Genomic DNA, 26860 nt, shown 5'->3' on the forward strand with positions numbered 1-26860 from the left:
AGCGTTCCCCCACTCTTCCTCCATCCCACCTCCTTTCTCTGGGGCAGTGATTCGGGTGCCCTGAGGTGCCAGTGTGATTGTGTGCACCCTCACCCTCAAGGCGGATCTTTCGGCGACTTTGGATGCTGCGATTGGATGAAGGTGTGACAGCAGATTTCCCTGGCCTAGCGATCTATATTCCGTTCCATACATAGCAGTCAACGCTCAGAAGATGCAAAATCCACTCCAACAGAAATAGCAAAAGAGGTAGTCTTGGCTAAAGAAACCTAGCTAGGCTAGAGGGAAGAAAAAAACGGTTGAAGAAATCCTGCCAGCTGACCAGCTCAATGAGAGCGTATCACAAGGCACGTGTCAAAGTTCACGCCCGCAGGAAGGGCCAGCTGACGCACTCGCAAGCGAGATGGGTTCGTTCCTGTCACCGGCCGCTAAGCACCTTGATCGGCTCTTATGTGTGGACAGCGTTACAAACGGCCGGCAAGGGTACCGACCTACAAATTTTTCACAGCCAGCCGCAGCTGCGAGGGTGGCGAGCTTCCCAGAAGTGACCATGGATGCCTTCCCCATCTGCCGCAGCGACTCGTTCTGTAGGGACGACGGTGTGCTGCATTTACACCCCCTTGGCGCCGCTATGACTAAACGCAGTCGGCGGGCCAAGTATTGTTTTTGGAATCGCCACCGCCTTCACGGTTCGATAGGAGCAGGGGAGCCCCTCGGAGATATATTGTGGTGCCATCTCACGCAGCTAGGGCGGCTAGAAGGGGAGGTGTGAATACCGGCGGCGCTTTCCTTCGGGCGCGCGTGATCCCCTTGCGCACCGATGCCGCCAAGGGGAACGCGGCGCTGCTGCTCGTGGCGTGGTATTACCGTATTATGGCGTGGTACTTCCGCGCTGGCCTGCGCCCTCCGCTGTCAGTTGGTCTCGTCGCCTGTTTTGGAGTGTTCCTCCCGACATTTCGTCATTCGAGGGCGAGATGCTGTGGACCACCAAAGTTATGTTGAGCACCGCAGCAACGCACAGCTAGTTTATTACATTACAGGTTATGTGGCGAGAAGGCGTGTTTTGCCCACACATTGTGAAGACTGCGAAGCACCATAAAGGCAATATCCCCAGAGTACAGTGGCTGTACCCAGACCCACTGTACCCAGAGAGCTTCCACCAGAGGCATTCAAAGAGTGGGACCTAGAGGGCCTTTCATATCCCTCAGAATCGCTCTATAAGCTGGACAATGCCCTTGAAAACAAACTCACTCGTTTATTCAGTGTGGCACCCGCCGTGGTTGCTCAGTGGCTATGGTGTTGGGCTGCTGAGCACGAGGTCGTGGGATCGAATCCCGGCCACGGCGGCCGCACTTCGATGGGGGCGAAATGTGAAAACACCCGTGTACTTAGATCTAGGTGCACGTTAAAGAACCCCAGGTGGTCAAAATTTCTGGAGCCCTCCACTACGGCGTGCCTCATAATCAGAAAGTGGTTTTGGCACGTAGAACCCGATAATTTTTAATTCAGTGTAACACGCTAGCATGCCAAAGCTGTGGCCGAGATTTTGCAGTCAATTGGTTAAATGTCAAAGATTGGTTGCTTTAGACCATTCTGCTACCCTGACAGCCTCAGTTATACGTTTTTATTGCCTCACAAGGATTCACTTTTTGCTTAAAGGTGTCAATCAGCAGAGCAGTGAGAAGAAACAGAAAACACTGAAACCTTGTGTGTTGTAAATTTTTTCCTCACTTGTAAATAAACGATTTCATGACCAGATCTGTTGCTTCACTGTCTGCAATCATAGTAAATTGCTTATATGAGCGTCAAAATGACATGCTACAGGTCTGCAAGAGCAGACAAAGAGTGGTTTGTAAATACGTCCAGACTTTATCAGGTAATGTCTGCAGTTTACAGATCTTACGGTACGCATAGGGTGATTGACTGCTGATCTCGAGGACGATGGTCGCATTTTCAGGGAGGCGATATGCAAGGCGCCCGTGTGCCGTATGATGTCAGTGCGCGTTAAAGAACCCGAAGTGGTCGAAATTATTTCGAAGCCCCCCACTAGCCCCTAACACCCAAAGCCAGCTCACGAAACGCGCACAGACAAAACGCGTTTGAATCTCGATACAGTGCGAACTGGGCCCGTAAAATTTCACAGGAGTAATGATGTGGGCTGACATAACATTGTTTTCATGATAAAGATTCATTCTTTGACGCTCGCAGAAAGCGCGCGATACCCGAAACGGGCTCACTTTCACTTCGGTGGTAGAGATGCAGCCGACGCGAGGCTGGCGAGGCGCTCATTTCGGCTGCGTGCTTACCCCGCCTTGGTCAACAGCGCCGCCCCGCGGCATCGGTGCACTGTGGGGTCACGTTTGTGCCGCCGGTATTCACACCTCCCCTTCTAGCCACCCTAACACAGCTTAGAAGTCATGGACAGACGCGGCGGCCATTGTCTGCAGGGTCAACGATGGGATGAAGAGGCGCCTGCTCGGGGCAGGAGCTGCGTCTGCGAGAACCCTCTCACCTCAGTGTGGTCAGTGAAACCTGTGCGGAAGTGAGTGCGTAAACACCTCCCCCTCAAAGGCGGGTCGGCTACGATGACTTTGAACGCTCCGTTTGGTCGAACGGCCGTTTTTCCCTCACCTAGGGATCTAGGGAGGACAGAGTGTATTTAAGGAGCTGTTGGTGGCTCCTCAGTGTGCATTCCTCTTTCAGTCATGTTAGACTGATGAACTGCAACATTCTCATGTAGATACTGTAAATAAATCCCATATTCCTCGTTCTCAATGAGAACAAGACTCTCCCTTCAACAACGTCCTCAGCATGGATAAGTTGGACGATGGCATGGGCCAGCTACCATCTATTTCATGCCCGACCCCAACCATTACAACTGGCTGACAGCGGTGAGATGGACTTTGCGACATGGTGTTGTGTCTGCGGTGAGTGCTTGGTTCTTGCTTTGACTCTCTAGGCTTCATTTTGTGGTTGTTCTGTTTAGAACAGTAGGGAGGCTAGATTGTTGATTGTTAGCTAGGTTGTGTTTACCTATGTAGGTTTAGCGAGCAGGATCAAGGCAGTAAAGTAGCAATCATGGAGTTAAGGACACTGCTGAGAGACGAACTGTTGATTGTTGGTGAGGAAGTGGGCCTAGAGGTACACAAGGAAACGCTAAAATGGGAATTATTGAAGCTGATTTCAGAAAAGGCCAGTGAGGAAGACATTGAAATTGGGCTAGAACTTCTTAGGAAAAGAGAGAAACGGGACAGAGAGAGAGAAGAGCGGGACAGAGAGGAACGCGAGTTGAGAAAAATGTAACTTGAGCTTGAAAGAAAACGTTTGGAGTTGTCTCAAGGAAGTGAAGGGGCTCTTGGACGATCAAGTGAGGCACAATCATACTGCATGGACAGGCTGTTACAGCCATTTGAGGTCGGGAACGACATAGGCTTGTTCCTAGGAAATTTTTAAAGGACTTGCGACTGGTCCGAGTACATAGCCACCGTGGTTGCTGTCTATGTTGCCGTGCGAGGCTGTGGAAGTAATCGCCAGACTCGGTGCGCAGGATGCATATGATTATGCGAAAGTTAAGGCTAGTCTTCTGAAGAAATACCGCCTTTCAGCCGAAGCTTTTCGGCAGAGGTTTAGAAGCACAGGCAAGAAGGATAGCAATGGATATCTGGAGTTTGCATACAGCTTAAAGGCAAACCTAGTCGAGTGGTTGAAAAGCGCAGAAGCGTACGAGAGCATAGACGTGATTATTGACTGCATGTGTCTAGAGCAGTTTTACAGAAGCATCCCACAATCTGTGAAGCTGTGCGTGCAAGACAGAGGAAATGTAAACACTGTGGAAAGGGCGGCTGAATTAGCCGAAGAGTATGCAATGCGTACAAAGCTGAGCGCCGAGGAAAGAAATTGGGATCGCCGAAATGGACCACGGAAACCATTTCCGTTCAAGAAGGGTTCGCAGACTAGACGACCGGAGCCTGCAGACGTGGCGGAAAAGCCCTCAGAATAGAGTGAGGAGAAGTCCAACAAGGAAACCGCACAAAAAGAGCAGAAAAGAAAATTAGAATCTTTTAGACCAATCCGCTGCTGTAAGTGCCACAAACTCCGACATATCGCTGTAAACTGCGTGAAGCCTAGCGCAGTTTTCTCCTACGTGGATGAAAAAGACGAGAATATGGAACTTTTAAGGTCATATTTTCGCGACCTGCAAGTTAATGGGAAACCATGCCGGGTGTTGCGAGGCAGTGCCGCCTCTCTGGACATTGTCCAGCTGTCTTACGTGATGGTAGATGACTTCACGGGAGAAGTAGCATGGATGAAATGGGTTGTAGAAAAATACAGCATGTGTCTGCCCATGGCCAACGTCAAAATTAGTGGACCGTTCGGGGAGCTAGTGACCGAGGCTGTAGTTTCCAAATTTCATCACCTGGCTTTGCGTCTTTTTGGGGGGAAGTACAAAGCAGTGATTTTGTGTAACCGTTACAGAAGTATTTCGAGTAAAGTCAACGTTGCTGTAGAGTGAAGAGTTCGCAGCCCCAAGGGCAGCCATGAACTTGAAGGCACTAAAGAAGCCTGAATTGTTAAACTTGGCCAGAGAGTTGGGCCTCCAAATTGCCGAATCAAAGTGAAAGCTGGAGATCGAGGCGATCGAAGCAGACGACAATGAACTTGGAGGAATGTCTAGAAAGCCTTGCAGAAAAAGATGAGTGTGAGCGTGTAGCGCTAGAGAGAAAGCGAGAACAGGAAGAGCACGAAAGGGAATCGGAACACAAACGGGTAGAGCACAGAATTCAGAGGGAAGAAATGCAAAAGGAAATTCAGAATCTTAGAGGGCAACAGGTACGGTCCAGGCTGCGTGTACTCAAAGTCAGCAAAAACATATTAAGTTTTCTGGCCCTTTTCGAGAAGGTTTGTGCGGAGGTTGAGCTTGACCGTGAACATTGGTTTTTTGAGCTGTAAGGCGTGTTTCCCATTAACGTGTCCGACGTCTTTGTCTAGCCTTTCTGATGACGAGTTCCAGAATTACAATACAGCTAAGAGAGCTTTATTCAGTTATTTCGGTATTCCGGTTGAGGGCGAGCGGAAGGGTCAAAGAGACGAACAGAGAGCTCCTTCTCCTGAAGCAACTGAGCGACAAGTCGGGGTTGGGGGTCGTGTCAGTGAATGGAGAGCACAGCAAGTGCAACGTAGCAGACCCCTCAGAGAGCGAGGCCGTCGCCTGTCTACAAACAGGGGCCGTTCCGGAAAGCGTTCCTTGTGAAGACGAGGCTGGTTCCAGCAGCCATGTGAAGATGAGGAGTCGCTGGAGACCTTGCTCATGCCTTTGTGTAGGTACAGGCAAAATGGTGGAGTCGTCTAAGGTAGACCCAGATAGCGGGGCAGCCGAGCAAAGTAAGGACGCGACAATTCAAGATTCCAACAGTACTGTCGGGAAGCGCCTGGCTAAGCAAGAGGTTTGCAGCGTTAGCACAGGTAAATTGGATCGACAATACAGGGAACCGGAGATTGCTCTGGGCGCAAGTTTCGGGGAGTGCGCAATCGAGGTGTCCACTGAAACAGAGTCAGCGGTCATCTTGGAGAGCGCTCCTTGAGGAGATGAGGCTAGTTCCAGCAACCCCAATGGGGTCAGTGTGGAACTGGATACGACCCTCGGGCCTCAGCACATGAGAGACTCTTAGGCCGTGTTGAATGTAGAGAGCAAGGACGTCGCAGAAGCAGAGGCAGTGGTGATTCTGGGTGGGCGCGTTGCTTGTGGAGATGTTCCGGAATCATCAAAAGTAGAGTAGTATGTCATGGCAGCCAACTACAACAGGAACCCAACGCTCGGGGGTTTCAGGTGCACCACAGATGAGCGCTTGGCAAGGAAAATCTTGTCAGACAGCGCCGCGAGAGAAAAAAAAACTAGTATTCGGCAGAGCGTAAACTTGAGAAAGACGCCACACCGCAGTGCATAAGACTAGGTAACAGACCATCGCGCAAAAGGCAAAGGTTTCATTCTGGCGGTTCAGAAAACGGAGGCACCGCTAACGACTGACTGCGACAGAACAGGGCGCGTCTCCGTGAGCAAGGGTGCGGCTCAAATTTTCAACCTGGTTGAGACATGCGCGTACAAACCAGGCCAGTCGAACAGTCACTGAAATCGAATGCACTGTAGGGGCAAGGACAAAAGGAGAATGGCGATTCTTCCCGCATTTACAGCCTCCCCTTCAGGGTCAAGAAAGCAAGCTGCGGGGACACAAAGAGGCAGGTGTCTGCAGAGAACATTGCAAATCTGGCACCCTTTGTTGTCCTTGACATGGCCCAAAGGCTTTCAGACTGCTACCCCTTCGAGTGTGCGTTAAGAGGCAGTAATTGATAAATTAGGTGTACCCATTAGTTTTTTGTTTGCATGTAGAACATGATGCATTTTCTGTTAGTTATTAAGAACTTTTGCTTTTAAATTCAAAAGTTCATGCTGGACTTTGCGTTTATTTTGTGTCATTGTATGCAACCTTCGATTTGTAGATGAAACTGTCCTGTTCAGCAACACTGGGGACGAGTTACAACAAATGATTGAGGACCTTAACAGAGAGAGTATAAGAGTGGGGTTGTATGCAGAAGACAAAGATAATGATCAACAGCCTAATGTCTGCGAAGGAGTGTATGTTTACCAAGGTCAATTACTCACAGGGAACCCTGATCATGAGAAGGAAATTTAAAGAAGAATAAAAATAGGTTGGAGCACTTTCGGCAGACATTGTCAGATCCTGACTGGAAGCTTACCATTATCATTAAAAAGTAATGTGTACAATCAATGCATTCTACCGGTGCTGACATATGGGGCACAAACTTGGAGACTGACAAAGAAGCTTGAAAACAAGTTAAGGACCACGCAAAGAGCGATGGAACGAAGAATGTTAGCCATAACGTTAAGGGACAGGAAGAGAGCAGTCTGGATCATAGATGAAACAGGGATAACCGATATTCTAATTGACAGTAAGAGAAAGAAAGGGAGCTGGGCAGGTCATGTAATGCGTAGGTTAGATAACCGGTGGATCATTAGGGTTACAGAATGGGTGCCAATAAAAGGGAAGCGCAGTTGAGGAGGGCAGAATTCACAGGTGTTAGCTGGAATCGGTTGGCGCAGGACAGGGGTAATTGGAGATCGCAGGGAGAGGTCTTCGTCCTGCAGTGGACATAAAATAGGCTGATGATGATGATGACAACAAGCCAGTTACACGAATGAAAGTGAAGCAGGTTTTGTGACGGTGGTGGCTAGTGGTCGTACTGATTTTGTAGGTAAGCACTGAAATTGGAGGTGCGCAGAGACAGACCTAAGTTTGTTAAATTAATGCTTACAGTGTAGAGCGTGTATCGGTTACCATTGTAGAAATTTTTCTTGCTGAAGTGCATCTGGAGAAGCAGAATATTTTTGTTCAAGGCTTTTTTACGCGCAGACTGAGCGTAGCTTTTTTTTTCTTTTTTTTTTTGTCACTCTATGAATTAGTATAATTAAGAGCTGAAGTGGTCAGCAGAGAGCAGTACGTTCCGCACTAAAGGTGCTGGCACTGGCTGGTAGCATTGACCGAATGAGCCACTTAATATGTGACATTTGTCCCTTTGACTTTCGATCGCAGTCATGAATTCCGTGGTTCAAAAATTCACCACTGTTTTCTGTTTCTGTGGCAACTTAAGAATAATCCACCACTTAGGCGAATTGTTAGCTCGGAAAGGCAGAGTTTGAGGATGCACGACACATTACCTGGAGAGGATCCAGACTATTTAAGAAAAGAGACATGGCCTATCCGTACTGTGTGAGACCGTTTTGCTATCAGAAGAGTAAACTTAATGGGAATGCAGATGGTCCAAGTCGCTGCCCCTCGTTTTCTGTTGCAGTATTGCAGACTCAGCATTGTTATTCATAATCAGTGATCTCATGCACAGTACTAAAAATGGATGCAATAAAAAATTAAATGTTGCTTCCCTTTTAAGTCATGTTAAAGCATCAAGATATGCGAGGTCAAAACAATGAATACATACCATGAGAATCATCACAAATAGAACAAGAAGAGCTCCGATAAAAATGCAAAAAATAGACTTCTTATTAGAGCAATCAACAGTGGATCTGTAAAAGAGAGAAAGTAAAAAAAACATCAGACTATGGTAATACTTTTAAGAGCGCTGCATGCGTTGCGAGTGTGAAAGAGAGAGAGAGAGAGAGAGCTAAAAAAAAGGGAAAAAGGAAGAGAACAAAACAAAGAAAGGAAAAGAAAATCACTTGCTACTTAGGCTGAAGCTATCACTATCTACACTGCCGACATTTTAATTTCTCTGCGCTTTGGCTAAGATATGTACTGTTCTCCTCCTTCAGTTACGCTTGTTACGCGTCAGTGGCATTCACAAATGCGGTAATTCAATTAATTCTTTATTTGGAATAGAATATGAACTTTACAGGTACACATATGTGCATTTTACATACAAAGACTTGGACATCCCAAGTTTACATTGCTAAATGGCATGGTATCTTAACATATCCCCAGACAATAAGCAAAGCAATAAGAATTTCTATCAGGCACTTGTAACATGCCACAAAGTTAAAGAATTGACCACAGAAACAACCTTTAGCCTAAGCCTGCGTGCTTTCTTTGCTTGCCAAACTGCACATATCAGCACTCAACTTTTCTTCTTATATTACTGGTAACGGACACACATAAAGCTGTAATAAATGAAGATGCAAAAGTGACTTTCACAAGTATACATACACAACAGAACGAAATAAGAGCTAAACACCTATACAGCACAGGAAAATAATATTATCAAATATATTGCGCTTCAAACCAGATGGCACAAACATGTTCTTATTCATTCTATCACATGTTCAAAGCTAACAGAAAGCAACAGCTTCATGATCTATTTTAATGTGGGATAAGAATTAAACAAACACAACAAGCATTTGTTTCCCACTACATGTGCTTCATGCAAATGAAAACTTCAAATGTGTACACACACACATGTGCAGTGTGGAAAACTGTACAGCAACATAGTGTGACAATACAGTGACGGGGTAACAAAATACTGACATATAGATGCATCTTTTCTGATGCGAGTCCATTATAATAAAAATACAATGAAGCAAGGTTGCAAACTGCGCAATCTGGTATGGTTGCAAGGTGTAACATTGCAGAAGTAACAGGAATATAATATATGAACAGACAAACTACTATGTACAGTTGTTGTGAGGAAATGTCCGGAGACCACGGGTTCCACAAAAACTTTCCTTTTTTTTTTCTTCTTCTCTCTCTCTTTCTTTGCTGTCTAGGTATGCAGGCTGAAATCATGTGGCACAGTTTATGCGAACCTATTCGAACATTGCAATGCACTGAGAAAAACCCACACTGCATGGCTGTGCTAGAACATTGTCTAATTTTTTGCTGATGCCATGGTCTCTTTTGTGCACAGCAAGCCAATATGAAAGAGAAAACCTAATTTTCTTTTAAACATCATAATTTTCCATGTTCATGCACTTAATTGCTTTTGTCCCTACCTATGACTGCCCAAGGCCTGAAATACAGGTTTGCAGGACAAATAAAAAGCAAGAAACCTTTTGAAGCTGGGTTCCCCGTCTCACGAGACCTAGAAAAATCAGTGCTGCAGACCAGAGCTTATCAGTGGCATCAAGTAGGGTTGCGGTGAGCCGCTGTGAAATTCAATGGTTCTTGTGGTCCCCCAGTGTCACGAATGTCACCAGTCGTGCCTTGCCAATCTCACAGAGCCTCATTGGACACATAACTATTAGGGTCAAATGTTCCAAAGCTGAAAACTGTAGCTATTAGGGTAGCTGCCGTGGAGGGTTCCAGATTATTTTGGCAAACTGGGAGTTTTGAACGTGGAGCTAAATCCAAGTACAAGAGGTTGCAAAGGGGCACAGATGACTGTTGGCTCACCAGTGGGTCATAAAGCACCATAGGAATATCATGTGTGACCCACAATGGGTCATGATGCAAAGGTACTAGAACACCGAGAAGTGCTATCACTGTGAACATATCAGTCTTTAAACCTGCCCTTAGAATTTACCAGTTAAGGCCTTCAATCATTTTTTGTAAGTTATTTCCAGCATTGCTGAACAGGACAATGTCATCTGTAAAGCACAGGTTGCTGGCATATTCCCAGTTAATCTTCACACCTAATTATTCCCTATGAAACATCTTCCAAGCAAGTAGTGAATTGGAGCGATTGTTTCAGTCTTTCGAACACCCTTCCCAAGTGGTATTTTTCTACTATTTTTGTGAAGAATTAAAAGAGCTGTGATATCTCTGGATATTTCACAAGATATCCATGCATGCTTCCTCTACTCCTTGACTATGCAGTGCCTCCATGACTGCTGGTATCTCAAGTGAATAAAATGCCTTTTCATTCTAAGAGGGCCATAAACAGAGGTTGGTTATATATTCTAGATTTCTCAATTACATGATTGGTAGTTCTTCCAGTTAAATTAAGTGTTGCCCCCGTTATATTTGAAATTACCATAGTGAATAATTTGTACAAAATCTAAAGCACCCTAATAGGCCTATAATGTTTACACTCTAACATAATTTCTTAAGGATTATTATTATGTTGGCGTTCTGCCAAGCCTCTAATACATTTACGATGCACTGTCTATAAAGAGTAGCACGCTTTTTAGTACAATATTCTTACCATCTTTCATCAGGTCGACTGTTAGTCTACCTACTTATGCAGCTTTTCTCCTGGACATGTCTTGCAAAGCCCTTCCAACTCTACCCCTAGTTATAGATTGGACTTCCAGTTCTTTGCTGCAACTATGTCTAACCATGGCAATGGGTACTGTACAGTTCAGTATAGAATTCCTCTGCAGCCCTTATTATATCACTGACATTCCTGGTGACATTTCTTCAATTAAGACTGCACACATCACCTGCAACCCATGCCAAAGTCAAGGAGAGGGGGCCTTGGTTCAGACAGCTGACATGCTTGCCAAGTTCTACAGGGAATATGAGAGACTGCAACAAAGCAATAGGAGTAGCAGCCAAAATTGGCAACCATTAAGAGAGAGACACAACTCGGACCTCGGAGATGAGAGCACACCACTGAATGTAAAAGTTTATTTATTTTGCGGCTTTTTCCTTCCGCATCTCAGCAAACGTGAAACTATCGCATGTGAAGCTGCGTTGATTCAGCATCTGTTCCAAGCAACCAAAAGCACTGTCAAATGCTGGCAGACTACTTGGCGCCATAGCACATGTGCAGCAGCCACGCTCCCATAGCTTTTCCCTCATTGCCACAGAAAGTTGTCTGCGAGTATAGATCCATTAGGATGAGCACTTTCAAAGTGGCCACATTTGCCACATCATAAGGTGCACAACTAAGTTAAGCTTTACAGTTAACAATGCAATGCTTAAAATCGTAGCTTGCTGCACACCATTTTCTTGCATATCTATAGCATATAAGGTAGAACCTAGCTTGATACTCTAAAGAAATTTTTCAAGAAAACATTTAAAAATAGGCAACATTCAACGCCTTACTCTGTACCATGTTAGTTCTAGAAGTGATCATTTCTGGGTGAACAACAGTAGCCTTAGCCTGGAGCCAATGTTTCGATAAACGGACTTGTCTCTGTCAGCAAAACTGCAAGACAACTTCCCTTGTTGAAATATTGGTTCGAGGATAAGGCCTCCATTGTTCACCCCACATTGATCACTAAGTTTCCATCTTACCATGAGCCCTTTGTCTAGTCTAGGTCTAGGAGGCTAATGACATTTATATTTTGTGTGAAAAGCTATATTGATCGGAGAGAGGAAAAATAGAATAAGAAATGCAGTGCTGCCTTTGTATAAACATTTCATGGATTTAAAATTGGACAAAGTGATCACGTGTAAAGTGCCCAGATCTAATGCCACACGGATGTTTTCCATGTACTATTTTTCTTCTAAAAAGTGCATTTAATGTTTATTGGTCAATCTTTCAAGAGGTTCCTCCAAACAGCTCACTGGCTTAAATGGATCCGCTGTGCCCTGCAGGTGCTAATCACAGTTGGTGCCCTGCAAGGACGCTTCCGAGCAGCAGCTTGGCTCTTGAGCACTGTCAATGAAACCAGCGCAGTGTGGGTCCAGGGCTCTACCTATCCTGTAGTCCTTTTTTACCTTGCAGCTTATCTTATTTTTATTAAGCGCTGGAACACATCCTTGTCTAACCAGTACTTTGTGAAGCCTCTGGGCCTCAAAGCACAGGAAAAATGGCTTGCATCTCAACTATGTCTAGGCAACAGCTGATGCACTGACACCAAGTCCTGAAGGAGACATGGGTGCCAACAGAAACATCAGTGGTTTACACACCCTCTGTAGTACCTGGGTGAATTCCTTTCTGTTTAAAGGCTAGCCATTTTCCGGCTTAAAGGTATGTGACATTTTATTTAATTTTTTAATGTCTTACATTGATCCCACTCTGCCCAGGATATGGAGTAGGTCATATCAGACCACCACGGTTTGCATTTTTCAATTCATACTTGCAATCAGTACTGTGGTTTATGCAGTCACATTTAGGCATCAACAGCAGCATTTGTAAGAGCAAATAAGAGAAGCTTTTGGCATTTTTTTCACAAATGTTAACCCAGCTGTGCTTCTTTCAATCAACATAGAGCCTCTCTTGCACTTCCAATGCCCAATTTCAGTCACCATCACTATTGCATTTTGCGTGGCCTATTACGCCGAATTATAAAGTTCCCCAGGCACATGATGGTGTTGGTGTCAGAGCAGTTTCTGTGAATGACATTTATTATGAGTTTTTCTCAACAAAAACTAATGTAATGACCACATTCCCAATACTTAATTCAAGTGCTTTTCATTGCACCCAGTCATTGCTGCAATGGACTCCGAATGACACTTTGTTTTGCCAAGTAGTGCCAAACTGCCGAAAGAGCACTCAGTTAGGCAAAGTGCACTTGCTCAAAGTGACTAAATTTGTTAGTCCAATGGGTCAATCTAGGCTGGTAGATTAAACTTAGAACTCTCAGCCTTTCTACAATAAAAAAAGATGGCTTATCAGTTAAGCAAACAAAAGCCAAGCTTCTCTTTTTGAATTTTGTGCCTAAATCACGGCACTTACAACATTATTGTGGCATCAGGGATTTCATGGTATTTTAGTATACAGTAAAACCTCACTATAATAAAGTTGTTAAAATTGGTAATTTGCTTCATTACATCAAAATTTTGTTATACTGTTAGTTATGTAGGGTTTTATGGTGCAAAAGAAACTATGGCTATGATGCGCCATTCACAGGGTGAGAATATATATATTGATGAAAGTGCTCCAAGCCACAGAAATTATTACTTTAGAGTTTAAGAAACCTGTTTCTTCAAGGAACTTAAAAATATTGGCTAGAGATACAAGTGTGTTTTCAGCTAGGATCAGGGAGGGATGACTGGTTGTTAGTGTTTTGAAAAGTTCATAAAAATATTTGTCTTTTTTCCTCCAATGCCGGAGATGTTATTAGAATGTGATCCATAGTTAGAGGTTCTTGGCATTGATTACAAACCGCTTATTCTTCATTTTTCAATAAAAAGTTATGTTTGTGTCCAATACAAACCCGACATAGAATAATTTCCATGAAACGTTCCTGGTGGTATGAAGTCTTCTACTCCTGTAGTATGCGCTTTACTATTTGTAGTTAGTTGTTAACTTGACAGTTCCAATCCTTTTGCCACTTTGAGGTGATCGCAGCTCCGACCACCCGGACACAGTCGTTGAATGGAAGATTTATTTGTGTTAGTCTTTCATGGACTGTCATTGCTGCATATTGGTCAGCTTTCTAATTTCCAGAGATTCCAATGTGGCTTGGAACTCAACAGAAACGAATTAATTTACCGTGATTTTCACTTTCGCCAAGCATTCTCAGGATGCCGTCGAGAAGAGGTTCGCACTCTGATTTTCTATGGAAGGAATTAAGTGAACTGAGAGAATCTGTGTAGACAACTGCTTTTTTGTAATCTCCTGTTACTATTTTTTCCAAAGCCATAAGCAGGGCGTATACTTCAGCTGTAAAGACCAAAGCAACTTAAGACAATTTTGCCAGTGTTCCGATACAACTGCACTTCCAACATGTTCATTTGTCTACGACCCGTCAGTGTAAAACTCGAAGTAGTCATTGTATTTTTCTTGCAATTCTGAGAAATCTTGCACGGTGTTTCTTTTTTCTTGTGGCGTGTAAGAATGAAACAACAAAAGTGTGCAAAATCATACCACGGAGACAGTCTGTTCGGCCTTTTCACGACTCAGTCTCACTCGGAACATCGTAGTTTTGGCACATTTCTTCTAAACAAAGTATACGTAGTTTGACGCTATGTGGTTTGTTCGTATAGTGCATTCTGTTTGTGGTGTAAGTGACAAGAGTGTGACATATATGATAAGGTAGAGATGTGATTTTGAGTATGTATGAAATTGTGAGCAAGGCTCTTCGGTGCTCTAAACAGGGTTCGTTACTGTCGGCATATGGGCTTTCTACTGCTGAGGTCCTGTACGCACCAGCTGCTAAGTGTAGTCAGTGATTGTATGTGGGATCAAGACGTTTGATGTACGACTGCCTTGCTGACCTGTAAACTATGCACCCGTAGTCAAGAATGCTGTGCACCACAGAGTGGTAAATACGCAACAGGCATGTTCGGTCGGTGACCCAATGCTTACATGATAGGACCTTCAGGATGTTAAAGGGCCCCTCACCAGGTCTGGCCATTTTGAGCTGACAAGCGCAGAGCATACAATGCCCTACAATGCATACAATGTCTGCTAAGTATTACGTCGCTACGCGCCATGGAAAGATATCAAATTTCAAACCTAACACTGTTTTCCCTTCTCCACGCGGCCACCCCACTCCAAGCTAGAGGATGGCGTACACATGCTAGTGCGCCTACGTACATGTGTTTGATGCTGTGACGTCGCTTGTAGTGACACGTGATCTCGAGAATTATTCAAGGCAACATCTGTTATTTGTGTAATCTGTTGCTTGAATAGACGAATTAAAGTTTAGAGAAATAATAAGACACACAAACCAAATGTCTGTGTGTTTTTGTTTTACTTTGCACCGCAGCAAGAGAGATGTACTTCCGTTTTGTCTGCTTGTTCCCACGTCATGCAGTCACGCGTGCAGTCACGCGTGCAGACATAGAAACTATGTCATTTTTTTACCGTGTTCCAGCATGTGATCATGCTTTTTTCCAAAGCCATAAACAGGGCGTATACTTCGGCTGTAAAGACCGAAGTGATCCGCTTGTGTCTGCCTCAGTATTTGTGTAGCACTGACTTATACTGCTAGTCAGGTGTCCTTGTGCACAGCACGTAAAATTGTGCGGTGCGCGAAACGAGACAATCGCAACAGCCCGCGCCCAATACCATCAGCGGAAGTGTGCCTCACCGCAAAAAAAGAGACGAGGAAAAAAAAAAAAAAAAAAAAAAAAAAAAAAAAAATGAAGGTGGGGCCCATGACGTATGTGACATGCGTTTCTAGAGCTTCGGTATGGGAGAACGCAGGGAAGGAATTTCGCTTGCGGAGGCTAGACGAAGCAAGTGGAGAGAGTCTCTCTTGGCAGTGGCACTTGCCTCCTGAAATCATGAGTTCACGGCACTGAAATATTTCTATTTCGGCTATTAATAAACCAATTAGAAAAATTTTTGCGGCAGCACGCTCCGTAGAGGACAGGTAACAACTTCCAGCGTATAACCAAAATTTGCTATGTGGCCTGATGAGGGGCCCTTTTAAGTGCTTTGTTTGCTTTAGTTTTTACGCTGTTAATGTGGGCAATGAAATTTAATTTATTTTCAAAAATTATTCCTAAAAACTTTTGTTCGTGCTTAAATGGTAGTAGGCTTCGGTTTAATTTGAGAGCTGGGTCCGGGTGTAAGCCCTTTTGTGAAAACACGACTGCCACAGTTTTTTTGTGTAGAAAAATGGAATCCATTTTTATCGACCCATTGTGTCAACCTGTTTATTGTTATCTGGATTTGCCTTTCGCACATAGATATACTCGAGGCACAGCCTGCAAATCGCAGGTCGTCGACGAATAAAGAGTACATAACGTTAGACGGTATAACTGAATTTATAAGTTCACATTCACCACGAAAAGCGTAGTGCTTTAATAGGCAATCCTGTGGGACAGCATTTTCTTGGACAGACTTGGGACAATGTTGCACCCAGACGAACTTGAAATGTTCGGTTTGATAGAAAATCGGCCAGACAGTTGAGCATTCTGCCACGTATTCCTAGCGTTGCTAGATCTTGTAAAATACCCTACCTCCATGTGGTGTCGTATGCTTTTTCTAGGTTGAAAAAGATAACTAGGCAGTGTTGTTTATAAAGGAATGCCTCACGTATAGTATGTTCAAGACGAACAAGATGGTCAGTTTTTGAGCAGCCTTCCTTGTAACCACACTGGTGAGTGTGGTTACACAGCAAGTTATCTGTTTCGAGAACATATGCTACTCTTATATTTATTATGCTTTCATATGATTTTGCCATGCAACTTGTTAGTGCTATAGGTCTGTAGCTACTGGGAGTATTTGGCGACTTTCCCGCTTTCAGGAAGGGGACAATAACTGCGTTTTTCCACTCTGCAGGCATTTTACCCATTTCCCAGATTGCACTGAAGAAACACAAGTCTTCCACCGCGTTCTAGGACAGGTGGGCCAGCATAGTGTAATATATTTTGTCAGGACCAGGAGCTGTCTTCTTATCCGAAGAGAGTACGCTGTACATTTCATGGAGCGTTAAAGGAACATTGAATGGTCTATCTGAACTTCCCGTTGTAGGAAGCTTTTTGTTTTTCTGCGAACTGTTTGTTTTAGGAACGTTGCGGAATAGTTTGCAGGGCTAGATATAGTGTAGAAGTGCTGGCCTAATATGCCTGCTTGTTCCTGTAGACTTGTTTGTGTGCCTGGAGCTAAGAGTATGGGGATTGTTCACGGAGCATAATCGCCCCTCAACTTGCGAACCTGGTTCTCTTGGATGTGGTTGAGGTGTTACTTGATGAAATATAACTTTTCCGTTAGTCCCCCCCCCCCCCCCTTTTTTTTTTCTTGCCTGCGGATATACCTTGCTTTCACTTTCGCTTTTTTGAACGACAGAAGATAATCATGTGTTGGGTACCTTCGAAAGATACCCCATGCTTTGTTTTGAAGTTTTTTAGCTTCTGTGCACTCGTTCGTCTGCCATGGTTTTAGTTTTTTCCTTAAGAATCCAGTAGATTGGGGAATTGCCCCTTCTGCCACAGTACTATGCAAACAGTAATCCTCTCGCTCGCTTCGTCTATGCTTAGGTCATCTAAAATCACTTTATCCACACTGGCTTTTTCGGTGAAGAGGCGCCAGTTTGCTAGATGAAGTTTCCAATGGCATGCTCTACAAGGTAGAATAGGTATTGTGCATGTTAGTTTTATGCATGTGGGCATACGGTCACTACCATAGGGATGAGCTATTACATTCCATTGAAGATCAGTGAATAGAGATAGAAAATAGAATACCAAATTGAGACAACTCATAGCTCCTGTGCTCCGGGAGCAGTAGGTTGCAGCACCAGTGTTTAAAAGGCATATGCCATTTGTTAGGATAAAATCTTCCAAGTGTTTGTCCCCTGGTGTCTTTTGTTTTGCTACCCCATAACATGTTATGTGTGTCAAATTCACCTGCTATTAAAGAGGTTCAGGTAGATGGTTTAAAATTAACTCTACATCTGTTACAGTAAAATGCAAATACAGTGCAGGTAGATGGTTTAAAATTAACTCTACATCTGTTACAGTAAAATGCAAATACAGTGGAATGTATAGTAAACAAATGGTGATGTTATTGCGAGCTAAAATGGTGACAGCAATGGCTTACAGTTACGTAAGAGTCCTCTGAAATTCTAGTGAATAATAAAATCCATCTTGAAACTGAAAGGTAAAAGATCGTTTTCTTATTTAACAGGGTTATCGGGACTTTGTCCTTCTTTACAGGCTCGAGAGAGTGTGTGTTCGGCGTCGACGACACCAGGATTTTTGACTTGACTTTCATCGCTCCCTCTGAGGTGCTGGAGGACCGAGAGTTGGACATCGAGACAGTTGTCTCGGGCCTTGGGGTTCACTTGATTTTAGGGCTCTGTGGGACTGGTGTCTGCAGGGCCTTTGAAGAGGATGGAGCAGCACTGGCTGCTTCTACCACGGGGGCAGGCGGAGTCACTCCGGGACCACTATGTGTGGGCTCGGAGGACTCCCAAGACTTCTGTGACATTGCCCCCATCTGCATCACATCGGCTTAACTACTTCTTGAAAGGTATGAAAATCGCTTTCTTGCTTCAAAGAGCGAGATTTTTTAACAGTTAGTGCAATTACTTCCTTTTCTCTTTTCCAGCAAGGGCAAAACCACGAGTAAGCTTTGCAGTTAACGCAATGTGGGGAAGAAGTGCAATTGTCAGATTGGTGATCATTGGAGCTGCATTTAGCACAGGTTGTTTGTCGTCGGCATGCATGCGAAACGTGTCCAAACCTCTGACATTTGAAACATCGTCTGGCGTTCGGTACATATGGTCTGACATTTACTCTTATATATCCTGCATGTAGCGAGGTAGGCATTACGCTTGTTCCAAAAGTGAGTATAACATGTTTTGTGGGGATTCCTTGGCGATTTCTGCGGATGACGATTCTTTGTGCTTTGGTCACGTTTTGTTCCTGGAAACCCTCCAGCAGTTCCTCCTCGCTCAAGTCAAGAAAGTCTTCCTGAGATATCCCACCTCTGCTTGTATTTAGTGTTCTGTGGACTGAAATTGTCACTGTTGTGTCGCCAATACTGTTAAGTTCCGAGAGCTTTCGTGCTTGATTTTTGTCATTTAGTTCTAAGAGGAGGTCTCCGCTAGACATTTTTGAGGCATTGTATGTCGGTCCAATTTTGTCTTTCAGGCACTTGGCCACAAGGAACGGAGAGAGCTTTCATACTGGTATGCTGTCTTCGCTGTGGACTACACAGTACTTGGGAAATAACGAAATGTTGCTACGGAAGGAGAACTGCAACGCTGCTGCGGGCTGCGGCATTTTTCAGATGCCGGTCATAGACAACATAAGTTTGCGCTGCCAAAAGAAAATGTGTATGTTCAGCAACAGCACCGACCGCCCACCACGGAGTCCAACGTGGGGACGTGGCAGAGCTTGCATACAAGCCTGCAAGACGCCAGTTGTACGCCGCTACTATAACTAAATATGATGTACCGAAGGTAGGATAGCCACACAGGGTTAACCCTTGGAGAACGGGAGGAAATGGAAGAGAGAAGGAGACAGCAAAGGCCAGAAAGTAAGAGAGAGAGAGATGAAGATTTGAGGAGAGAGAGAGAGACAGGAAAAGGCGACTGCTGGTTTCCTCCAAGTGGGTCAGTCTGGAGGTGCCGTCTATGTGAAGCAGAGGCTAAAGAAGTGTGTTGCCTCCGCCAGTGGGCCTTGAAGGTCCGAACACCTGGCATTGGCTCAACCCCCAGAATCCCCCTTTCCCCAGACACAGCTAAGCTGCGCACGGCTACACGCCGGAGGGTCCAACCCTCATGTGCTTGGGTACTTGGTGTCGCAACACACCAAACACCTGCTGACACAGACCTAGAGGGCAAAGTTTTGTTGTACTGAAATTATATCTTTTATGCAAATAAATACAGTTACTGATGGTTATTTTTACATGGAAAGGGACACAAAACTTTCCGAATTATCGGGCAATCAGAAAAAATGAATATCAATGAAAATAATAATAATAATTTTGCCGAATTTGAGAGTCGGCGACGAAAAATACGGTCTCATACCGTGTCGGTGATATTTTCACATCAGCGGTACGAAGCAAAGCCAGCCATGCTTTCATGTCCGCTCCACCCCAGCCGCTGACAGTGTTGCCCACAGTGGACCAACACAATCATGAAAAGCGCCAGCAGTAGGAAGTGGATGCTTCATCTGACCTCTTGACACCATCTCCGAAACTCGAGATTACCACAGCTGCTCTCGGTCACATGGTGCATGATTTGAGAAGTGCGTTTACAAGCAGCTGCATGTAATTCAGCCATTTGACCATCTGCGGCACAGAAGTTTCCATTCATTGTCTCGGTATTCCTTCGCGGTGGAACTGAAATTGTTTTATACTGAAATTGTGTATAAACACACTTCGTCATAGTGAAATTCAAAATACACATTCTATGGACAAGAAGTTATACAATGTTACATGGTTTGTTATATTGAGAATTTTGTTATATTGAAGTTCGTTATATCGACGTTTGACTGTATTTTGATCCACTCAATCATAAACATTGCCAGGTTGTTTTCACCCATTTTCAAAACCACGCATTCCTTTTTATAAATAAAGAATTAACTAGCCTTAGCAAGATGATGCCAAAATCTATAACATAATCAGGAGCTGGTGAGGTAATTTAATGCCTGACAACTTCCATATCTCAAAATTAGAGAGACTAGCTGAGTGGGGTAATCATGAAAAGAGAGAGAGGAGAAAGCAGTGATGAGCAGCACATCATGCCTTTCATTTGAACAAACCTTATTACTTTTAGTGCATGTACCGTATTTACCCGCGTATAACCCGCCCCTGCGTATAACCCGCACCCCTAACTTTGAACTCGGCGGAAAAAAAAAAAAAAAACTCGCGTATAACCCGCACGTTTACCTGAAAAAAAAAAAATGAGCGCTAGAAAGATGCAACTCACACTCAGTGATCATTTCGTTTTCAGAACATTTATTCAAACGACCGCCACCACGTCACTGGTTATCCGATTCTTAATCGTCGCCGCTCTCACTACTGCCATCCGAGGCTTCATCGCCACTCTCAAAGACGTAGTCGTCCTCGGAACCATCCAAACTATTACTGATCGCACATTTTTTAAAGCTTTTCCGCACCAAATCGGCCGGTATCGCTTTCCACGCATCCACGATCCACTGGCACAGCAATGGAATATCAGGCCTTCGCACGCGTCCCGTCGGTGTGAGGGCGTAAATGCCGTCGGCCATCCACTGGGCATACAGCCGCTTCACGTGTGCCTTGAACGGCTTGTTCAGGCACACGTCGAGTGGCTGTAGCATGGACGTCATGCCGCCAGGTATTATGACGAGGTCGGTGCTGGTCTCGGCAAGGCGAGCCTTCACCGCATCAGTGCAGTGGCCTCTGAAGGAATCTAGTACGAGCATCGACCGGCGTGCCAGCAAGGCACCTGGTCTTCGCTCCCCGATTACTCGAAGCCAGTCACCGACTAGGCCACTGTTCATCCACGAATTTTCTTCCGCACGCACAACGATTCCTGGGGGCAGTGGAATGCTAGGTAGCGTCTTGCGTTTGAAAATGACATACGGGCGCAGTTTCGTGCCGTCAGCCAAAGCGCATAGCATGACTGTGCAGCGCAGCTTGGCATTTCCGCCGGTCAGCACGCTGACTGATTTGGAGCCCTTTTTTTCCATGGTCGTGTCCATCGGCATCTCAAAGTACACAGGTGTTTGATCAGCATTTCCCACCTGAGACAGCAAATAGCTGTGCTCCTTCCGAAGTGCGATCACATATCGTTGAAAGTTCAACAACTTTTCCTCGTAGGCTTCAGGAAGCCGCTGGCACATGGTTGTTCGCCGCCGCATAGAAAATCCATGTCTTCGCATGAAGCGCTGAAGCCATCCACGGCTTGCACGAAACTCACGTGGAATGTTCAATTCCCGGGCCAACTTCAGGGCTTCCATTTGCGCCATCTCAGTCGAAACAGCGTGGCCACGACTTCTCTGCTCCTCAATGAACTTCGCAAGCTGCGTCTCGAGGTGGGGGTACGCGCCAGTCTTCGGACCCCGAAACGCTCGCCTGTCCCGGTTCGTTGCTTCGAGACTCTCTTTTTTCTTCCTCCAGTCGCGAATGCACGACTCGTCGACGTCATGCTGTCTTGCAGCAGCTCTGTTGCCGATTTCTTCGGCAGCGGCTATAATCTTTAGCTTCTCTTTCGCTGTGAAACACTGCCGTCGAGTCGCACTCATGATGCCAAAACAAAGCAGGCAAACAGTGCAAACTGGGGTAAGTACACTAAACAGCGCCTAACGCGAGGCTCAACAATGCTGGCCTTTCGTTGGCCCTTCATCGGCTTGACAAGCGTCGATGACGATGGGGATGGCGGACTACACGGGGAGGCCGCCGCACATTGCGGTGAAGCCGACCCCCCCCCCCCCCCCCCTCCCAAGGAAAAAATTCGCAGATAACCCGCACCCCCACTTTTTAAACGCGTTTTTTCACATTTTGGTGCGGGTTATACGCGAATAAATACGGTATATCACAAGAACCCTTCCTGCATGCTACCCATCAAAAAAATGATGATAATTGTAATCATCACAAATGATGAAGCAGGTAAGAAAGGGTAATTTAATCATGATGGTCATCATGAAATTGTGCCACCGCCAGACTCGTGTGCAGCAGTAAGCACACCAGCAGCGAAAGCACAAGGCCACCTCTAGGATGAATCGATTCCAGCTCTGCCATTTACGTAGAGATGCTGTGAATAAATGCAGCATTAAGCATGGCCTCTCAGATCAACACATTGCATGCTAGCATCTCATGGCACCGTAACTGATGGAAGCCATGTATCAAGCTACTTAACAACAGTGTCACATTAAGCTGTGGTCTGCAACCAATCTAATGGTGGAAGCACGGGGTACTAAAATTATCTCTGAAGTTATGGCTTTATAATTGCATTACTGCTCCTTGACAGCATGTCGATCCAGTTCAGCTACACCAACTGGCCTTTCTTTTTGTATCTGGGTGGTCCAATTTTCTCAGTTATAAAACTGTACAAAACGACCAAAATTTGTACTTTGTACAAATACTCCAGGAGACTTGGCAGGTATGCAATTTAGAGGTAGGATTGCTTCCTGTATTTATTTGCAGTTCTTTCTTGCATACCAAGATTCTAATTATAGTAACGCTGTTGTATATTCACAATCCAAGAAGAGTAATAATGAGGGACATTCATTAGAGATTTCCCCTGACCACTTCTTTTTATCGCAGGATGCTGAAACTATTATAGGTGAAGTCTCTATGGGTTATTTGCAAATTTGCAACCCTGAACCAATATGGGTATTGCTCTAACAGGCGGTGAAGCAGTGCAATAATGGACCCAGTGGACTACACAGCAGTCAACAAGTTCCTTTACTTGAAAGACTGCACACCAAGGAAGATGTTTGATGAGTGAAAGAGGTTTATGGAGAGGATTCCTCATCATATGATGTAGTAAAGAACTAGCATCGTGAATATAAACATGGTCAGATTTCGGTGGAAACAACTCCAATTACAAGGCGACCCCACTCTGCTATTAATCAGCACACCATTCAGCAAGCGGAAGCCCCAATTTTGGAAAATCACCACGTAACCCTTCGAGACCTAGCCCGAAATGTCAAGATTAGTGTGGGGTCTATGTAAAAAATAATTCAAAAACATGTTCATATGCATAAGTCATCCGCTCGCTGGGTTCCCTGGCTGCTCACACTTTTCCAGAAACTGGAATGAGACTAATGCTCTCAGGCTCTTTTGACGATGGACAATGGAAACCAGGAGGACTTTTTGAACAGACTGATCATACAGGAAGAAAGCTGGGTCCATCACTGTAATCGGAAGACTAAAGTCCAATCGATGCTATGGAAGCATTCAGGCTCACCGACTCCAAAGAAGGCACGTGCCCAATCCTTGGCAGGCAAGGTCATGCTCAGTCTTGAGAGCAGCATGGTGTAGCAAACGGTACCACGATAACTGGGGCATATTGTGCATCACTACTGTGGAAATTGCTAGAGTCCATCAAAACCATGAGATGTGGCATGCTCACCAAATGTGTTAGCCTTCTGCAAGACAGTGCCCCAGTTCACAACTTGCATGTTGCTCAGATGGAAGCAGCACGCTGCTGCAGGTTTTAAATTCTACTGCATCCCTCTTATTCCCCTGCCCTCGCACCATCGTATTTGCACCTCTTTTCACCAATGAAGCCATTTTTGAAGGGCAAGCACTTTCCAGATGATGAGACTATGATTTCTGAAGTCATAACGTGGACTTTGGAACAACCTATTGGCTTCTACAAGTGAAGTATATAAGGTATTTAACATTGCATAAAGAGATGGGAGGAGTGTGTGTCCCTAGGCGGCACCTATGTGTGCCAAGTTCCATTGCTCTCAGTCCACAGGAAATAGGCAAGGGGAAATCTTTAATGAATGCTCCTTGTACCAACTTAATCAAAAGAGCTCCTGCGACGCTATTTTAACAGTCAAGTGCTACACAACAATGAGCTCCTTGTAAGGTCCTAAGGTGATTTCAAAAAGAATTATGAAAATTGGTGTAGGCATATGAAATTTATTAAATTTACAAATTAAGAACTAGAGCAGGTGAAAGAAAGAGGCATACCCTTTCGCATTTTGCTCACTCAGCGATGACTTATGGCGCTTCCAATGAAGCATGGTTTATTAGTTCACCTCGTAAAAGCTGCTCTTTCATGGTGGCCTTTCCATGACAGCACTCAACCGTGCTTTTTGATGGATGCCCTTACTATGGTTACAATTGCAATGTGCACTACATGTTACCAGAGTGCTGGTAGCGACATCTTGTGCAACACCTTGTTCAACCAAAACATCTGAGAAATGTTTGTGCCGCATTATTGTTCTTGCAGAAGGGGAGAAAGCATACTAGCGCTTATACTGGCATAAATAGTGTACTAGTACTAAAGCACATACTAGTATATTGATTGTTCCTGCCAGAACCCTTTGGACTAACAGATATGGATAACCATTTTCATTGTAATTATATTTTTGCTTGTTCTAACTGACGTCAGTGTCACATCACTATAGTAACGGTGCTGACATGCACACTAGCGTTTCCGGGGAACCTGTTACAGTGTATTTAGTAAGGTTCCATAAATTTACAGGCAGGCTAGAACCCCCTAATGATCTTTTCTCATATGACAGAATTGGAACGCAATATACTGCAGATACGTTAGGTGCTATGCATCATCATGTGCAACGACAAACCCTTGGAAAAACCTGAATTGGCACCGAGTTCAATGTGATAGTAGGTGAAGAACGTGCATCATGTAAACCATTAGACAGTGCACCTAGCGTCATTTGTAAATGTTTTAATTAATATTCCACAGTAGCTAAGACTTCCTTGTAGTCGTAAAAAGCATAAAACATGCTTTTCTTTAAGTCATGACTGTACATGCATATCATACATGCATAGTATGATCTCCATGCTCAACAAATCAGACAGCGTATGACCTATGTGTCACGTGCCTTTTGCCTCACGTACACTCCTTAGACGTGGAGTGGGACGATGCGGTCGGCACGGTAACCGATTTTGGAGCAAAGTAAAATACTAAGTACTCTGATCTCAGCACTTTCACTGCTGCTGAAATCAGCAAACATGTAACCAGCAAATGTGGAATAAAACAATATGCATAATATACGCTGCAGGGCCCATTAACTTAATATTCCTGTTAAACGTATTTTTCCTAATTCATAAAATTTGTGTGCAAAATAAGCATGGTTTACTACACCAAGAGAAAATGGATACCAGAAAGTGAACCGAGTAGGACAGGATGTGGGCAACATGCATTGAAACATGACATAGCAGCAGCAACAGCATAGAGGAAGGAAAAAAGACTAGGAGGGAGCATGACTTCAGACAACCCACCTTGGCAAAGCAACCTCCTCTGATTCCACCCTTCCTTTCCTTCGGAGCCCACCTACGTGTTGACTTTTGCGCAAGACGCCCTGCACGGTTGCCTCATCTTTCAAGGCGTTGCAGGGTTCGTGCTAGCTTGCGGTGCTGCTATCGTCACGGTCGGCCCTTGCCCCCACTTGCTCTTTTGCTCTGCACTACCTCATACTCTTTGTGCACTTGGTAGCTAGAAATTACCGCTTGCCTATCACGTGACAAGGGCCTATTTCCCATGAGTCTTTCCTTTACATTTTTATGATTAGGTCCCAAGATTGTCACATGATGCTCCCTTCTAGTCATTGTCCTTCCTCCATGAGCAACAGTGATCATGTTGGTAATGACATTATAATGATAACTATCAGCAAAAGGTTCAGTACCGCTTTCCACAATGTCTGCAGCGAAAGCGAGAAGAAGGTGCTGCATCCAACTGCACATAAAACAGAGAAAAAGAAAGTCAATGATATGCATGCATTCAAATATATGGAGTCAATATGCCATTAAATGACGCATGTATATCCAAAAGTAAACCCCCTCCCATACACAAAAAGGAAATCTTACTACCATGAGTCAATTATACAGGGTCCATTATGAAAGTAATGCGCATTTTCTGGGAAAAATAGATTTATTGACAGGACCTGTACAAATGGCTAAAATTCTTCAAAATACTCTCCCCCTGCATCAATACACTTGCGGAGACGTGTCTGCCACGCCTGGAAGGCACCCTGAAAGTCCTCGACGGGAATGTCTCTCTGGAATGCTGTAACATGCTTTTGGATATTTTCCACGATCTCCCAATGCTTTCCTTTCAGCGCTCTTTACAGTCGGAAGGGGGGGGGGGGGGGGAAAGACGCACGGAGCCAAGTAAGGACTGTAAGGGGGATGGAGGACCACCGGGGTGTTGCTACGGGTCAGGAAGTTGGTAACAATGAAGAATGTGTGGCTAAGGGCATTGTCATGGTGGAGCTTGACCGTGTCTCTGATGTCAGCCCTCATGCGCACGACTCGGAATTTCAATCTCTTGAGCACCTCCAGGTAAATGTTGAGAGTTTCTCCCTGTGGTACAAACTCAAAATGGACAATTCCTCGGGCGTCAAGGAAGACAATGAGCATCGTTTTGATGCGAGACTTGCTCATTCGCACGTTCTTGGGGCGTGGTGATGATTTTGAG

The 26860-nt window shown here is 44.8% G+C and overlaps 1 protein-coding gene across 2 annotated transcripts in view; it reads right to left on the minus strand.

Annotated features, from left to right (window-relative positions):
• Positions 1-26860, minus strand: part of LOC126544037 (type 2 phosphatidylinositol 4,5-bisphosphate 4-phosphatase-like) — a 98539-nt gene that overhangs the window by 31384 nt on the left and 40295 nt on the right. For both annotated transcript variants that reach the window (XR_008608710.2, XM_050191225.3), the window contains 2 exons: positions 26070-26119; positions 8008-8092 (listed from right to left, as the gene is read on the minus strand). Coding sequence is in view for 1 of the 2 variants with exons in the window: in XM_050191225.3 (XP_050047182.1) it covers positions 8008-8092; positions 26070-26119 (135 nt within the window). In the remaining variant the exon portion in view is untranslated. The remainder of the gene's footprint in view (positions 1-8007; positions 8093-26069; positions 26120-26860) is intronic.

Source organism: Dermacentor andersoni, chromosome 1 (assembly GCF_023375885.2).
Source record: "Dermacentor andersoni chromosome 1, qqDerAnde1_hic_scaffold, whole genome shotgun sequence".
NCBI classification, from domain to species: Eukaryota; Metazoa; Arthropoda; class Arachnida; order Ixodida; family Ixodidae; genus Dermacentor; species Dermacentor andersoni.